This window comes from Astatotilapia calliptera, chromosome 1, assembly GCF_964374335.1.
Source record: "Astatotilapia calliptera chromosome 1, fAstCal68.1, whole genome shotgun sequence".
NCBI classification, from domain to species: domain Eukaryota; kingdom Metazoa; phylum Chordata; class Actinopteri; order Cichliformes; family Cichlidae; genus Astatotilapia; species Astatotilapia calliptera.
Genome location: NC_137422.1, coordinates 11,143,780 through 11,161,856, shown reverse-complemented (window position 1 = coordinate 11,161,856; position 18,077 = coordinate 11,143,780). Strand labels below are relative to the sequence as shown.

The 18,077-nt window shown below is 39.8% G+C and overlaps 2 protein-coding genes across 2 annotated transcripts in view; one reads left to right on the top strand and one right to left on the bottom strand.

Moving 5' to 3' along the window:
• Window positions 1–13: 13 nt before the first annotated feature.
• Window positions 14–8,064, bottom strand: taldo1 (transaldolase 1). The gene is made up of 8 exons (XM_026162209.2): window positions 7,857–8,064; window positions 4,739–4,862; window positions 4,056–4,163; window positions 3,347–3,478; window positions 2,468–2,643; window positions 1,473–1,670; window positions 663–808; window positions 14–540 (listed from the first exon to the last, which is right to left on the bottom strand). Exons 1-8 carry the CDS (start codon window positions 7,954–7,956, stop codon window positions 508–510), a joined length of 1,017 nt encoding a protein of 338 aa, XP_026017994.1. The 5' UTR covers window positions 7,957–8,064; the 3' UTR covers window positions 14–507.
• Window positions 8,065–12,152: 4,088 nt separating this feature from the next.
• tspan4a (tetraspanin 4a) overlaps window positions 12,153–18,077 on the top strand; it is a 162,799-nt gene continuing 156,874 nt past the window's right edge. The window contains exon 1 of the mRNA XM_026162126.2: window positions 12,153–12,288. The gene's annotated coding sequence lies outside the window, so the exon portion shown is untranslated. The remainder of the gene's footprint in view (window positions 12,289–18,077) is intronic.

Genomic DNA, 18,077 nt, shown 5'->3' with positions numbered 1-18,077 from the left:
AATAACACAACTCTGAAGACTGAGATGCTTTTTTATTGAAAGATCAAACATTAGGAGGAATGATTGGTAGAAATGTAATTGTTACATGGTCAAGGGCAAAAAAATAAAAAATAAAGTTAGTGCCAAAACTATGGTCCTGTCTTGCCAAAAAACAAAACAAAACAAAAAAAAGCATCCATGTTCCCTTCTAGTAGTCACATGACATCATTCACAGAGACTTGGTTAAGCCTCATAACATCTTTTCAATGAAGCTGTTTATTTTTCCTTTCAGGTAAAAATTTCTGTTAATAATCAGACAATTTTATAAACAAGCTTGTTGGTCAGTACCAGCCCACGAGAGGAAAGGTTTTCATTTGGGAGAAGGATCTCTGGAGTTTGATCAGATGAGGAGGGGAAGGCCCACCGTTGCTTTGGATCTTTTAAGAAGGAGTTAACCTTCTTAACTGCCTTGGTCCCCAATTCCTCATACCTCTTGTCACAGGGCATGACACACCACATGTGTTTCAATTACTGCCCGTTCTTCACACTCAGAATTTTCTCCTTCAGAGAGGAAAAATAAATAAATAAATAAATAAAATCAAGAAAAAGGATAACTTGGAGATAGCTTAGGCAGACAGCATAATGAATGTGTAATATTTATTTGTTTAATCAAACAATCTTACTTTGATCATGGTCTCCAGCTTCACGGCGTCAGCAGCAAACTTGCGGATGCCGTCAGACAGTTTCTCCACACCCATGCGGTCCTCGTTGTGCTCCCAGCGGAAAGTCTTCTCATCCAGGTGGACCTTCTCCAGATCACAGGCCTTGGCTGCAAAAATCAAAAACATCAGGTTCAATGTGGCAGCAGAGAAAGGCTGCTTACAGATTTCAATCAAAAGCTGTCCTGATGCATCTAGAATACTCTTCTCTGCATTAGGGAAAGTGTCCCTAGGTTTTGGGGAAACATAAACCAGAAGATAATTAAACAAGTCCTACTTGTACAGAGCAATAGAAAGCTTGTGCTTGTGCTTCTGATCTTTTAATCTGTTTTAAATGGTTAGGTGAAACTCTCCAGAAAAGATGGGATGTGTGGCAGACTTGTGACTGGTCCAAAAAAACCCAAAGTGCATTTTTAGGTCTGTTTAGTTTTTAGATAAGGTGACTGTGGTACTAGAGTTTAGTTTAGAGCAAACGCCCTTTCTGTTGACAAGGAAATGTCTTGCACACACGTTTTTGTTGTTACATGTAAATTAAACAGGTGTGAGAACCACATTGTTCTCATCAGTAGCACAGAATGTACTCTAGCCAGAAATGATTTTAAAACTAAATGAAAATATGTTTTTGGTAAAATCCAGTTAAAAGCTTCAAACCACAATAATCTAGGGTAGACCAAGTTCTCATTTTTTAATCCACCCTAACATAATTAACACAAAACTGGCAAAAATACTTCAGAGAGCAATATTCTGCATCTTTTTAAAGTCAGAGAGCACTACCTTTCTCCACACTGAGCATCTCCGTGACAGCACTGTGATCCTGGCTGAGCTCTGCCAGCAGACCGGGGGAGATTGTGAGCAGGTCACAGCCTGCGAGGGCTTTCACTTCCCCTGTGTTTCTAAAGGAGGCCCCCATCACAACAGTGCTATAGCCAAACTTCTTGTAGTAGTTGTAAATCTTGGTCACACTCACCACACCTGAGAAGAAGAAATACACAACCAAAGAAGAAGAGGTCACCAATTGATCAAGATACAACTGTTGTAGCAGTTTGATTTTTAAGGTAATGGTGTCAATCAATCCAATTTTCAGCTACATGGCTGACTCATTATTATATTACACAATACTGCCACGCAATACACCTGCAACATCAGAAACTGTAATTACATTAATTAATTATCCCAGAGGTGATCAATCCAAACATCAAATCACATTCTTTACCTCAGACAGGTAAGCTGTCACACAGTGTCACTGTAGAAGTTATAATTTAATCGATGTCTCATCAACTTACTAAAGCCTGTATAAATGCTTTTCCCTAACTGCATATCATCTGGCACTGCCACAAAGCTAAAGCAACACTGAACACATGCATTATAAGTGAGCTGCTGTGTCTCTGACCATTTTCTTCAGTAATTTGTAATCCACTTGCAGAAGCTTCGATGAAGTTTCATTTATTTTAATTACACCTCTTTTTAAACAAATTATCTCTATTAGCTCTGTTTTTAAACTGTGAGAATACAATAATGCAGAAAAAAGGGATATGATGCACACCCATCCACAAATCAAACCGTTCTCATCTGACGAGCAGAGTTGTGATTAAACATTTCTTTTCACTGAATAGCTTTGTGATGCTGTTGCGTTTCTAACACAAGCAACCACAGAATGATACAGTCAATGGATAAAGTAAAACACAAGATTTACTGCAAGTCTGTTTTAGCCATGTGTATCAAATAAACTGGTGATTGACAATATCGTCTGATAACTGCAGTGTTTTTACCTGGATCTTCATGTGGCTCGTAGCTTTTGCGATCTGTATTCTCCTTATACCAGTCAAGGATGCGTCCAACGAAGGGCGATATAAGTGTTACCTTTGCTTCGGCACAGGCTACGGCTTGAGCGAAAGAGAACAGCAGCGTCATGTTGCAGTGAACACCATGCTTCTCCTCAAGCTCCCTGAACAAACAAGCAAAACAAACAAAAACATTTATTTAGAACACATTAATAACAGAAATAAGTTACACACAATGTTATACCAGCTCCCGTTTCAAACATCATCTCAAAGGGCCAAGCTCAAGCGCATCATGAAAACACTAACATGTTGTTCTTTAGCCCACTGACTTCTGAGGGGTTTCTTTCTTTCACTTTGTTTTCTAGCCTGTGGGTACTGTCGCACCAGATATGAGCAGCCAGGTTGTCAGGGTAAAAAGCTACATCATGTTCTTTTTTTACACTGGTTTACAACAAAATGTGATGATTTAACAGCAAATAGTGGTTTGTTTGCTGGGTTTCACACTTGTTGAGTAGCTGTTATTGCACTCATGCTGCATGTGCCCCTGTTTGTGGGGAGAAGTAAACACAGACGTGACTAACCAGTGAAATACACCGGCTGTGATTTTATGCGAACGTGTTTTGATGTTCCATTACATGTTTGCTATAATTCATTTAACAAATATTGGAAAGCAGTGCTTAATCTGAGGTCAGTTAAAGGGCTCATATATGTTGGGGTCTCTTTATCAGTAATAGGACTGAAGAAAAAAAAAAAAAAAAAAAAAAGCGCTGCTCCTTCTCTAGAAGACTTTATGCTTTCAAAATGAAATACACTCACTCACACATACGCAAGTGCAGCATCCGAGAGTATAGCACACTTCATACTCACTTCCCAGCTTGGATTCCTTCCCATGTTGATGACAGCTTGATGAGTACGCGTTCCTTGCTAATGCCTGCCTCTTCATAAAGCGCAATGAGCTTCAGGGCTTTTGCAACCATTTCATCTTTGTCAAAAGACAGCCTGTGACATAAATGAGAACCAACACAGCTGTTTGGCATTTTAAAATCTAAGAGCAAGTATTCTTTGCTTTATTTGTTTTGCGACTGTGTTTCCTGTGACAACAAGTTAAATGCTAAACAGCTTTTAAGAGATTGCTATAAATGCCATATTCTGTAGCTCAATCATTCAGGTACTTTTCCCCCCCATTGGTTTTACAGAGAACACATAAATGATAAGAGTTTGCTAAATCAATTTGTATTTCTCAGAGAAAGTTAATTAGCTTCTACCAGTTGTTTATTATCAATAACACAACTTAGCTGCTGGTTAAAAAAAAACAAGTGGTTAAAAATCTCAAATTTCAGGCTCTTAAATGTTCCCTAATGCTCTGAATGACACTAATATATTAGGAAACACTTATGTGCTGCCCTCTAATAAAAGGTTTTTTGTGCAAGAATGGCATCTTATCTGAAACTCCTCTGAAATTTGCCTCATTGCTTAAAGTTTCTCTTTGTCTACTGTGTAGATTTGAAAAGCTCAAGCCAGTAAACATTTCACATCTTGTGTCATTAATAGCACTTTGTTATAGGTTTGCATGTACCTGGCATCCACTTCAGTTGAGACTCTGCCTGGGACCTTCTTGAGGATCTCAAGCCCAAAACTCACAAACAGCTTGTCCATGGTGTTTGCTACCTGCTCCTCTTCGGATCTTAATGGAGACAGAGACAAAAAGGCTGACCATCTCCACGTTTCAGTTACAATGACAACAAGTCAGAAAACCAATCAACATTTCTTCAAATTGTTTAATTTTAGAACACATTACACAATGGCTGAGAAGTCCACATTAGTAAAATCATAGACTACTGGTCTAGGTGTTTACTATGTCTTTAACATGTTCTGTTCACACAGTGTTTCAGTTTACCATGTAGCTTTGGGAAAACAAGACAAACGCGCTTCCTATCACCCATCATATTTTCCAAGAGGCACGAAAGGTGTTTTTAAATACTAAGGTGTGTAATGTCTAATTAAACTCCATGCCACATGAATCGACAACATATTAAAGAAAAAAAAATCCATCAGATATCAGGTTTAAGCAGAAAAGATGCACATTTTATTGGATTCACTGCTGTAAATTAAGGAATGTCCTGAGAGCTTCCACAGACGAGCTGTGTAATGTGCAGACATCTAAGAGGCACAAAATATCCCCCAGTGTAGTCCAACATCTATTTAACTAAAGGACAGTTTAGCCACAGTGTGTTTGACCCATTTGTGCACTGTACTTACCCGCCCTTGGCCATGCCATACTTGATGGCCTGATCCACTAGCTGCTGGTAAGCTGGCATCTTAGCAGCAGCCAGGATAAGAGATGGGTTGGTGGTTGCATCTTGAGGCTTGTATTCATCAATGGCTGCCGTATTGGAACACAGATCAAAACAGTTCAGTCACATAAACACCCCGTTAGCCAGGCTAGATTAAAGCAGGAGTACAGAGAAGTACCAACCATGTGTTTAAATATGTTTAATCTGCAATAATAAATTACAGATGAAACATAACAAAACAAACACAGCATTGACCACAGGGGGGGATGGTGTTTCAGACGCAGCCCCTTCTGAAATAATGCTATGCTAATTGGTAGCCCTTTAAAGACTGCTGCTGAGTGACTAAAAGCAATGCCTTTGTGGTACAGTGGTTAACACATTCATCTAACACATGAAAGAGCCCTGGTTTGAGGTCAGAAGGTGACCCAAAAATATAGCCTGAGGATGGAGAGCACAACCTACTGTACTGGTGTTGGTCCCAAACCTCGATAAATCAAAGTTATGTCAGGAAGAGCATGTGGTGTTTTCATTTTGTGTTGGTTTGTTTGTTTTTTAAATCTGTTCGAAATCAACATGTGGATCCATCTACTGTGGCGACCCCTGGGGAAATAATGATGCAACTGAAAGTATGCCCCAGTCTACAGGCCTTAAAGAAAACAACCTGTTGCAGTTCACAGGACAGAAATTTTATTTGAAATGCATGAGTGGTGGGGCCTTTTCACACACCACAGGGGTTTTATGTCAGCACTGAATAGTAGCAGCATGGTTCAGTCAGAGCTGCCAACTCTTCATCCACAGAACAAAGGCTGTGTCTGTCCTGTTGCACGTTATCTCTCAACCCCCTCCTTCTACAGGTCAGCAGGTCTGAACTGGACACTCGTCATCAACTGCTCAAGTACTGCTGATTATGACAACATACCCAATACTTAAGGTTTGACATAAAAAAAAAAAAAAAAAAAAAAAAGGAATCCAAAAAACTTCCACTGCCAAAGGTGTTTAAGCAGGTAAAATACAGTGAAGTTTCGACATAAATTTGATCATAAACAAGACTGTGTATATGTGCCAGTGTAATTACATTTACACACACTATACTTCAGAGTTCCTACAAATAAACTGATGATGGCACTTGCATGACTTGGTAGGTGAGGGACATTTAAAAGGACAGGAGATCACATCTAATTACCCACAGCATAAGAAAATAAAAACATTGTTTTAAATCAGTGAATGAGTTTAATTTGACTGGTCAGTTAAAACGTTGTGTGCATAAAGACACGTTTGTATACTAAACATATATCCATAACCTACCTGCAAATACATAAACATTACTGCCTTGATCTCAATGTCAACTCAAAGTCTGTATTGATCCTGGTAGACAAATCACATATTTCTTATGTAAACTTTTGAGTCTTTGTTCAATAAGAAACCCTAACAAAATGCACGTTTTCCTTTAAAATGTCAATATTCAAGCCGGCTAATTAGTTAAGTAGCCAAATTTCATAAGAGCAACCTCCACTAACTTTTAGTCCACTGCTGAGAACTTTTTATCCCCTCACTTCATTAAATTAAGCAAAACTGTGTTGGTTAACTGTGTTTCACCATGTCTTCATGTGAAAGCAAACATGTTTCTGCTTGACCTGGTCTTGCAACACGCATGTCTAAACTTGCAACAGGTGAAAGACGAGAAATGCATTTCATAAAAGACAGATGAGCTGTTGGGCAAATCTCGACTGACCACTTCTCTTATCGCAACCCTCTGCAAAACATCTTTGTTTTTTATTGATGGTGGTAGTGACAGAGGTATTCAAAGCAGTTAAGATTAACATGTGTATATCAGCATTGAGTGACAGAGACAGCTGATCACAAAAAGTATCTGCTTCTTTCTGGAAAATTCTTGCTCTTCAACTTTTTTACTCCTGCTAGTACAAACTGCTGGGTTACATTATTCTTCCTGTAAAGCAGGGATGTCAAACCCATTTCATAGCATGGGCCACATACAGCCTACTTTGATCTTAAAGTGGGTCAGACCATTTCGATTCAATTTCACTTAAATAGCATCAAATCACAACTGTCGCCTCAACAGACCAGTGAAACGTGACACTCCTGCTGTAAAGCATCTGCAAACTGTACTAGGAAAAATACATACTTCTCCAAGTACAATTAAATCTAAAAGTACAGACAACTATGAATAACTGGTGATAATCAGATTAATATATACTTAAAGCCAAAGCCTTCTTAATGTTCTCACCACAGACCAATTTTTGGTAAAACTCTAATTTTAACATAAATGGACTGGACTGTATTGCACAGCATTTTTGTTATGCCCATTCTTATTATGGAGGCATTCACAAACATATTTGTTTAAATTACAGGCAATAAACTAAGTTTATAGTTCAGCAAAAGGCTAAAGAAATAAAAAGTATACGGATCTGGGAGTATCAGCTTTCCAGAGTCATGCCTGGCAACATGAGTCCAGTTCTGTCGTGTCATCCTGACTGCGCAGGCGGTGCACGACGAACCATCTGGTTTTGCATCACAGTGTAAATCTAATATTTTTCCAGCCCTGTTCCTCATTCTGACCTATTGAGAAACATGAGCTTTACCTCTGTTACAAGAACTGGACAAACGAGGAAGGATAGTCTGATTTTACAACCACTTACACAGGCAGTGTGCACACAGTAGTCTGCAACTTTGGTTTGCCTAATCAATTTTGCGCTCACACCGCACACATACTCTATTATATAAAGATAACAACATTTTTATTAGACTAAAAGAGAGGTGTGCTATTATTCAGTTTGCATTGTTTGCTAGTGCAGCTAATAGTACGTAGATAATGTTAAGTAACGTTAATAACCAGTAATAGGATCATCTACTTCAGTAGTTAACCGGAAAACTAATTTCCAACTGACATGAAACAGTTATATAGCTAACGTTAGCTGGCTAACTAAACACAGTCACTTCGATGCTCACACCCACTTCATGACATCGACACCGCCGCGGTCATTCACTTCAACGCTGGATCCTTCCTTGTCACTTAGTTAGCATGCTAACCAGCTAACGTTAGCATGGGATAAAACGGGTTTTACCGTTGAAGTCTCCCGTGTCTGCCACCACCACAGTGTGCTTCTTCAGCTGGTTCAGCGCCGACTCCATCTTTCGCCGTTTGTCTGGTGACCCGCTAGACATAATGAGGCGAGACTGGGACCCTTTTATACACACAAAACACGTGAGACCGGGAGGAATGTCACAGCGCCCAGCGTAAGAGGACGGGAGCGCGCGGCGTAAAAGAGGAAGGCGTCATCCGGGGCGCGCAGAGACCTGTTAGAGGAAGTGCGCAGAAAAAAAGTTCACTTATAACGTCTGTCTACAGTTTATTTTAAAAATGGAAACCAGTCGGGCAATTCATTATATTATTCCTTACTTACTATACTATACCAGTGCTTTATTTATAAAGTACTTTTAAAAACAACAAGGCTGACCAAAGTGCTGAACAACAACACCAAATATAAAAAAATACTTCTCATTCAGTGGTGGAGAGCTCAGATACTTCTTATATCTTTCGCAATCTGTTGCACTGGCTCGACCTGTGGTAAAGTAAAAAAAAAACAACCTCCCAAATATAGGAGCCTGTTTTCAGACCAGTGTGTACTTTTGATAGCTATTTATTTAATCTCCATAAACTTACTTAATTACACTTTAATGCACAACATCATCTTGTGATGTTGTATTTTTGTGTAGCAATATTAGTACTTTTGTTTATTTAAAATCTATGACTACCTCCACCATTGTTGAAGAAATTCTATACCTTGTGTTGTATTTCTTTTTGGTGTTTTTGCTCCCATAACAATGATTAAAAGAATATTGTCACAGTCCTGGGTCGGTGACCCACTGTATTGTGTTCTGTGTTATTATTAATATTTGAGTTCATCATGGTTTATCATTACTAGTCTTTTGGCTTATAGTTCTGTATTTCTCTAATTCTTCTTTGCTTTGTGATTTATAGTTCTTGGGTTTTGTTCCTTTGCCCCTCATGTAGGTTTAGTTAGTATAGGTTTAGTTCTGTCTTCATGTTTATTTTCTTGCTGCACCAGTCAGTCGTGTCTCATGTCGTAATTTGTTACTCCTGTCCCTGTGCTCCGTGTTCCCTCTGTTCAGTGTCTCGTCAGCGCCTGTCGTGTGTTTCCTGTTTTATTTTGATAGGCCCTGTCCTGTATGCAGTGTGTCTGGTTGTGCTTCCCCTTGTCTCTTTAGGTCTGATTTGTCCCAGCTGTGTTACCGCCTGTTCCCCATCCTCTTGTTGTCCTGCTTGTGTATTTAAACACTGTGTTTCTCTCTGTTAGTTGTAGTTGTTTCTCTCCGTGCTGTGTTTTCACCCTTCGTGGTCCTGGCTTAATTCTAGTTCAAAGTTCCTGTTCTGGTTTGTTTTCCTTGTGTTTCTTAGTTGTTAGCTTCTAGTTTTCATTTTTGAGGTTTTGTTTTTGTTTTTTGTTTTTGTTTTTTTTATCAACTTTGTTTCTTATAAAAAATCTTCCCAGCAATAAAAACGGTCGCTTTAAGTTTCATTCCACATAGGTATGTCTACAGATTCATACCGGTCAAATGACTGGTGGAAGTATTGTTGAGACTTGCTATTCACTTTGTATCTGGATGCATCTGTACATCCAGAGAGTTTCTTTAGGACAACACATATTAATCCTCTCTATTTTGCATTATAAGGAGCATATAAGATGATGCACAGTTATGGGGGACTTATAAATAGCTAGCATAACCGTTTCTACGGGTTCCCATATTCTAAATCGTTATTCATTTATTTGCGGCTTTATAGCACTTTGGTGCAATAAAGCGCATTGAAAAAATTCACTTACAGACTTGAACTTTTTACCCACTGTGCAGTAACATTTAAACTACTGTGTGAATTATGGAATATTAGATGAAAAGTCTAACCTTCTGAATATTTAATTACACTATGGCAAGAGAGTCTGCTCTGCACTTTAACAATATGCCATGGCCTTATGTGATTTTGATTGCTTGATTACTTCTGTAACTCCGCTGGGCCACCTGTTGCTGACAAATCTTTGAGCCCTCCAGTAACAGCCACCTGTATCTCAGTCTGATTTGCAGTAATATGGGAACAATTTCATTTTAGAAACCATTACATTTGGTGTGATTACCCTTCCTGCCTTTCAGCAAATCTGTCTGTATTCAAAAGTAGCACGTCAATCCCCAGGTTCTAGCAGAGCAATAATATTGTCGCTTATATTTAATAGCCTGTAGGGCTGCTTGACTGGAAGATTTATATTCTGGGGTACCTCACAGTTGACATGTGATATCAAACCACAAACCACAAATAAAATACATTGAGCATATTTATTGAACAATGGCTACCCCAAGGGCAAATAAAGTTTACATTTTTTCATTTAGGATGTAACTTTTGTGTTTTACCTCCGGTAAAGTCCTTGCTGGACATACATTCATGTTGAAAAGAAAAAATGTATTCACTGGACTTTATATAGACTTTTAAAGGCCTCAGTTAGCATGTTAAACATTAACTTTCATGACAATATGATTGGAGGAAAGCCAAACATGTATGGTTTGTTTGGAAAGGCTACCAGGACAAAGCTTATTCTCTCTAAGAAGAACATGGCAGCACACCTTCTGTTTGCAAAGATGCATCTGAGCCAAACCCCAACTCTTCTGGAAAAATGTGCTTTGGACAGACGAGATGAAAGTGGAGATGTTTGGCCATAATGCACAGTGGCACATCTGACGCAAAACAAACACAGCATGTAGGCAAAAACACAAAATACCACAACGGTGGAGGGGTGATGGTTTGGGCTTCTTAGAGGATATGAACACTTTGCAATTATTGAGTCAACCCTGAATTTATCTGTATACCAAAGTATAGCAGAATGTCTAAAAAAGAAACATTTTGCAATGGCCCAGTCAAAGTCTAGAACTCCCTACACTGCAAAGAAGACTGGGCCAAATTTTCTTCACAGCAATGAGAGAGACTGATGAAGTCATAGAAAAAATGGTTACTTCAAGCTATTGCCACTAAAGGTGGTTTTGCAAGCTACTGAATCATGGTGTGTACTTAGTTTCATAAGGCTGCATAGAGTTCTGTGAAAGCTTTCTTTTTCCAATGACTGCAGGGCTGAAGGAATAAAGGATCAATCTTTATAGAGCTTGCATGCAAATTTTTCATCTACACTGTGTGTGAGATCTACTGAGAACACGTGTCCAATTTCTTAAAGTGTAGCAAAATCTACTCGTCGTACTCATCAAAAATGGATCCCATCAGTATTTGAGGGCATCTTACATACTTGACTTTGAAATATACAACACTTTTTCCACAAGAGCAGACAGCATGTTTTCTAGTTTTGTTTGAGCATTTTTAAGCTTTCAGCACACTTAATCACAATCTCTCAACCATGTCATTCAGCTTGTGCTGCCATCATTCAATTTGTCAGCACTTTAGAAAAGAAAAAGTACATCAAATATTTGAACCCCACAGGTGGAGTAGCCTTCGGTCTGCTGATAGTGCTGAGCACTTGGAGCCTGTGGTGCAGATGGTCTGTACAGGTTGACTCCTACTGATGTTGGAGATCTTCTGACTTTTGCCACCAGGAGGTCAAAGTTCACATGGGAATAGAGCAAAATTTATTCAAGGTTTCCTGGTGATGTGTCCTTATGACCTCTCTTCTAGCATCAGGGACACTGGTAGTGTAAAAACAGCTTCATTAATTACTGTTCTTTATTTTACCAGAGCTTCGGCCTCTTTACACCCCAGCTCTTCTACACCTTGGAAGTCAGTGATGTTGAGCCAAAAACCTCCCTTCTGTGTCCTTATTACTGGCGTCACTAGTGAAATGTCAGCATAACTGCTAGATATTTTGAAATGTGACATCTGACATTTTTATTTAAGTATGGATGAATTTTAATGGGAAATTACTGCCAAGCTTGAGAAACGGTTAAATAGTTAGCAGACATAGTTATGCTGAAAATGTATTGCAAGGCACAGACTCTTTACATTTCTTTTGATTTGCTGGACAAATATATATTTATCAAAACACTGTGAGCTCTGAAAATCAGTGTTTTGCAGGTATGTGATGGAAATATCAGTGTTAGTTGTTGTTTTTTTTTAAATCAAGTATTAGCTTGGAAACCATCAATATGTTTGTGCGTGGACAAAAAAATGTCTTTACTTTATGTAGTTATTTGTATTCATCGGATGCTTCTTTGAAATCACCCACTGTGTCAGACTAAATTAGCCCATAAATAACCTGTGGAAATTGTCAGGGGGCGCTCCGCTCCACAAAAGATGATTATTGATTTTCAGTGCTGTAGCGCTAGTGAACACTAGATGTCGCCATTTCGCTGCTCGGCGGCTGTCACATGTGCGTCCATGTAAAGAGGGAGAGGGAGAGAGGGCGAGACCGAGTGCGGTTAAGGGACCGATTTGAGAAGTTTTGTCATAGACTGAGTAAAGAAGAGAGACAGCCGTGAGAGAAGTGAGCGGTAAGTCACTTTTCTTGTCATAACTATTAGGCTCTTACTTCTAACTTCTCCTCTTCTCTGCTACTTTCTATGTTCCGTCGATTTTCTAGCTCCAACAGAGATGTCAGTGACCTTGTTACAGAGATTTAACGTTGATAAATATAAAGCTTTCATGGGCTGAGGTTGTCTACTTAGAGGTGATAACCGTATCCTGGTGCCGTTTATCTTGTGCGAATTGTTTAATGAACGTTGCACTCCGTTTACTTAAAGGTGGGATTAGATTAATCATACTTGAGCTCACTCATCACCAATAAGGGAAAAAAAAACTCTTTCTAACACTGGCCTGTCTGTTTTTAATACTTGTGAGCCACTGTCCATACTAGCTGTCCTGTATGTTGTGACTGTGGATATCTGGGGATGTTTGGGGATGGAGCTCTCTGATTGGCAGAGAAAGGGTTTCCTGGGTCTCGATGAAAGAGACAAAAATAAACTTGTGGAGAAGAACAACATTTCGAAATACCAGCCATTCCTGAAGCTATCCCCTCCCATTAGTTTTCCTTTTTTTCTCCATGTGGGGTTAGAGGAACTTAAGGCCTCGCTAACTTCTCAAAGTTGTGGCTGGTCTGGCAAAGTGCAGAGGAATTCTCTGCCATACAATACAACCCTTATGTTAGGTTAGCAGAGGTCTTAAATCCTCCCATATGAAGCTGCCCCAGTATTCATGTGGCACATTAAACATTAATCTCAACTGAGATTGAGTTAAATTGCTTCTGGAAATCTGGTCTAAAACAGGAGATAATCTTTTACCTCTGGGCCCATCTTGTGTTATTCTTACTGTTGGAAAAAAAACATATTTACCATATTTACATGTGTGACTTTTTGGCACACATGTAAATAAACATTATTATAGAGTGAGAAAACCAGTTGTATGCGCACAAACAGATGCCACACTGTTGTTGTGACCACAATCCAATGCAGCTATAGGACTTTTAAATAGGAAAAATCTGTGCTAGAAAAAACTCCCACTCTTTATAGAGCTGCTGTGCTAAACAAACAGGGATCTGAAGGTCATTTTCTTCCTTTTGGAGTTGCTAGTTAGTGTTACGCAGACCTTTAAACTACTGCCCACATCTTTAAAAAAAAAAAAAAACAGATTAAACACTGTAATATGCACCCATGCAGCTGCCAGTTATTCCAGTAGGTGCACCTCTGTAAACAGCAAGGTTACCTTTACGAAGGCTATCATATTCAAAATGAATTGACCAAAGTGTTCATGCATACTGTGCGCATGCTCGGAGGCTGCAGTTTGTTGACATTGACTGGCTTTTCAGTTATTTCTCCTGATATAACTGACAACTGATATAAATGTCAAGGATGGAATATTAGAAACACAAAATGCAGCATAATGCTATTCAAAAGCAGCACAAGCTGACCTAAAGCATGGCTGTATCTGCCATGGTCAAGCTTTCTGTGAGCTCACGATTTTTTTTCCTTTGGGTTTAGAGATATGATTTATGTTCTAGCTCTATATCTCATCCTTTCAGTAGAATATTATTTCCTCATGACTGAGTTTCCCTTTTTTTCCAGTCTGTGGAAACATTAGGGTATGTGATATTTAGTTTTCATTTTTTGTACTACCTCTGTCTCAATAGTATCTTCTATGTTCTGTTTGGCTTCTTCTTGTTTCGTCAGTCAGATTCTGTTCAGCTGTGCTCCCTGGTGTTTCCCACCCCCTTAATTACTTGGTGTGTCATATTGTCTGAGTCTCCCTCTGTTCTTTGTTGTGTTCAGTTTCCTTCTTATAGTCTAGTTCCTGGTTTTTCCTCACCTGAGTTATTTTCGTATGTTGTGTTTTGTTAATGTAAGTTTAGCACTAGTGACGGTGTGATGAAGCCCCGTGAATGTGCTGAATCTTTCCAGCCAATTCCTTCGCCAAAAAACAGATCACACGAAGCCTTGTTCAACAGCTTCATTTTTGAGTCCTGCATTTTGGTCCTACTCTGCTGCCACATAGCCGTCCCTGACAATATTGTGAAGAACCTAATGTGATGCTTTTGTCCTGTCCTCTTCTGATAATCATTCCAGCACCTAACTTAAATCCAAAATGCAAACACTGCACTCACTACCCACTTAATTAGATACTTGTTTCCAGTACCAGGTTGACACTCTCCTGTACACATCTCAAAGGTCTATTGGACTGAAATCTGGTGACTGCGGAGGCCATTTGACTACAGTGAATTCATTTTCATGTTCATGAAACCAGTTTGAGATGATTTGAGCTTTGACATATCCTGCTGGAAGCAGCTATCCATGATGGTACACTGTGGTCATAAAGGGATGGAGATGGTCAGCAATAGTGCTTAGATAAGCTGTGGCGTTTAAACGATGCTCAGTTGGTACTAAACGACTTAAAGTGTGCCAATACATTGTTCCCCACATCATTACACGACCACCAGCCTAAACAGTTGATACAAAGCAGGATAGATCCATGCTCTTACATGGTTTATGCCAAATTCTGACCCTACCATCTGAATGCTGTAGATGTTGAGATGCAACTTCTGTGAGCTTGTTTGAATTGTAGCTTCTGTCGCAGCTCACTGGATATTTTCTCTTTTTCCAATCATTCACTCTACAGAGATTGTGTGAGAAAATCTAAGAAGGTATGTCGTTTATGAAACAATCAGATGAGCCCACCTGGCATGAACAATCGTACCACCTTTTCACCACCTTTCTTCCTCATTCTGACGCTTGATTTAGACCAGGGGTCTCGAACTCCAGGCCTCGAGGGCCGGTGTCCTGCAGATTTTAGATCTCACCCTGGGTCAACACACCTGATTCAAATGATTAGTTCATTACCAGGCCCCTGGAGAACTTCAAGACATGTTGAGGAGGTAATTTAGCCATTTAAATCAGCTCTGTTGGATCAAGGACACATCTAAAACCTGCAGGACACCGGCCCTCGAGGCCTGGAGTTCGAGACCCCTGATTTAGACCTTCATAGGTCATCTTGACCATGTCAAGATGCCTAAATGACTGAGTTACTGCCATGTGATTGGCTGATTAGGTGTTTGCTTCAATGAGCAGTCGAACTGGAGTACGTAACAAAGTGGCCAGTGAGGGTGCGTTTTTTTTTCAGTGTTAATGAAAAATAATGAGTATAATATGAATCACATCAGGCTGATTGCCAAAATGCATAATTCAAGTTTGTAAATGTGGTAACAAAAACAAGAGATAAGACAAACTTTAGAACAAACATACACATATTAAACAGAACCTCAGTAAATTACACTGAGCAATCAATAAATCTATCGGCATGTTTTGGGCACTTTTTCCCTTTTAGAAAAAAGGAAAAAAAAAGTTATGCTTACATTCTTTATGCAGCTGACTGCTGCTCATGGAATCTCCTGCTTTTACCCATCTCACAGTGACAGTCAGTCAGACTACCATAACATATTCCAGGATGTGCACACGGTTAAACGAAGGAAGCAGCTTCCTTTCCCCAATGTGTCCTCACACATTCCATCAGCTCCAGCATGGCTAAACTGATGAACTGATGGCTCTGGACAGTTGGCAGCTGCCACCCCACTGTTTACGTTTAGCCTGCAAAAAGTGTCCAAGACCAAAGCTGCTCTCTCCATTTAGAATTTTCAATCTGACATTTCTCGCTGTCTGCATTTCCCTCACTGCTTTACGGCGCACATGGCGCCTAGCTCCGACTGGAGCTGTGAAAATGTGTTTGGGAGAGGAGGTGCTGAGCACTTTCTTTAATAGTCACAGTTGGTGATGTTTGCCCAACTCTAGCTCTGTGATCGACTTGTGGGCTTAGGTGTGGCTGCTCCCTGGATAATTGCCCTGAACACTGGCTGTACTGAAGGTGTATGTAACAAGGCTGCATTGTACTGCCGCCTGCAGCTCTGTGTGTGTGTGCTTGTATGCGCTGCTCTGTTCTAAATTCACTCTACCAATTTTCCCTCAGTTTTATGTTCCTTCACTACAGCTTTTCTTTTCTTTTTTCCCAGATTTCAGCTGGTGCAGCTTTGTTCCCCTAGTATATTTTATTCCTGCAGTTTTCAGCTCTATGTTCTTATAGCACACTTTTCTCCAGCCCCGCAAAAAGAAAAAAGAGCCAAGAAGCAAAGCACTAAATACTCAGTATTATGCTGAATACAGGTAACGTGCAAGGTGTTTCTTGAGTGTCTGATTATAATCTTTCTCCTGCAAGGAAACAAGATGTTGCTTGATATCAGAAGAAAAAATGGGACGTCTTGGGTAAATCAAGGTGAAGGATAGCAAAACTATGTTTCAAAAATAAAGGGAAAAGGTTATTATTCAGTGGCAGGACGGTGGCACGGTGGTTAGCACTGTTGCCGCACAGCAAGAAGGTCCTGAGTTCAATTCCACCATCAGGCCGGGATCTTTCTGTGTGGAGTTTGCATGTTCTCCCCGTGTCTGCGTGGGTTCCCTCCGGGTACTCCGGCTTCCTCCCACCGTCCAAAGACATGCAACTTGTGGGGATAGGTTAATTGGATAATCCAAATTACCACTAGGTGTGAATGTGCGAGTGAATGTGAGTGCGAATGGTTGTCTGTCCCTATGTGTTAGCCCTGCGACAGACTGGCGACCTGTCCAGGGTGTACCCCGCCTCTCGCCCTATGACAGCTGGGATAGGCTCCAGCGCCCCCCGCGACCCTGAAAAGGATAAGCGGAAGCGGATGGATGGAGGTTATTATTCAGAATAATGAACACTAATAGTAAGCAACACTGCAGACTATTGAGTTATATCAGAGCAAATTATAAATTGCTATGATACAGCCAGTATAAACTCATTATCGGGCCAAACAGGCACACTACTAGATAAGATACAGAGACATTAAACTTTAATGGCCCTGATGGGTGTAACTAAGTAAAGGCAGCAGAGGGTATTTAAAAATACTTTTACATTTGACCTTTTGGGTTGTGGTAAATACACAAATTCTTTACCTTTTTAAAAAGTATATAAACCATGTATATTTCCATGATGTATTCTGGCCACTCAAAATGCATTTCAGTGAAATAATAATAATGGATTGGATTTATATAGCGCTTTTCAAGGCACCCAAAGCGCTTTACAATGCCACTATTCATTCACTCTCACATTCACACACTGGTGGAGGCAAGCTACAGTTGTAGCCACAGCTGCCCTGGGGCAGACTGACAGAAGCGAGGCTGCCATATCGCACCATCACATTTAAATATTAAACCTAAAAGTAACATTATGACAAAACCTTGGTTACCTTCACTGGTTTCCAGTGAAATTCAGAATTTATTTTAAAGTGTTATTAATAAAATATAAAGGCCAACATGCTGAGACCTCAAACCAGCAGTTGGCCTCTCGGATCATCTGATCAGGGTCTTTTAACTGTTCCACGCTCTTTATTGTAAATCCGGAGGAAGCCACGAGGTTGCAGCTTTTAAACTTGCGAACAGCCTTCCTAAGCCAGGACGCCTGAATCAGTGGTTTCTAATCTGTGTTGACGTGAGTATGTAGGAATGAATGTGAGGCCGTGTGCTTGACTGTGTGTCTGTATGTTGGAACCAAGCAGACGAGGTTTTTGGTAGAATCAATCTGTCTGTTTTGATAAAACTCTGTAGAGGTGTAGATTCGTGTCAAGTCTGGTGTTTATTTTCAACATATTAAAAGTATGGCATAAAGTGCATTTGACCTCCGATCTCATGTTTGCATTTCACATCTGCCTTTCTTTGAAGTTGACCCAAATGTGTTAACTTTTACTGCACCACAAACTTCTTAAAGTAAAAAAAAACCCCAAAAT

Bases quoted from the DNA above. Each gene is read 5' to 3' on its own strand.
- taldo1 (XM_026162209.2), bottom strand. From the start codon at position 7,956: ATGTCTAGCGGGTCACCAGACAAACGGCGAAAGATGGAGTCGGCGCTG. The intron at 2,644-3,346 runs GTGAGTATGAAG...TTGTTTGTTCAG, and splicing joins GAAGGAATCCAAGCTGGGAA to GGAGCTTGAGGAGAAGCATG. The intron at 1,671-2,467 runs GTAAAAACACTG...TCTTCTTCTCAG, and splicing joins CGAGCCACATGAAGATCCAG to GTGTGGTGAGTGTGACCAAG.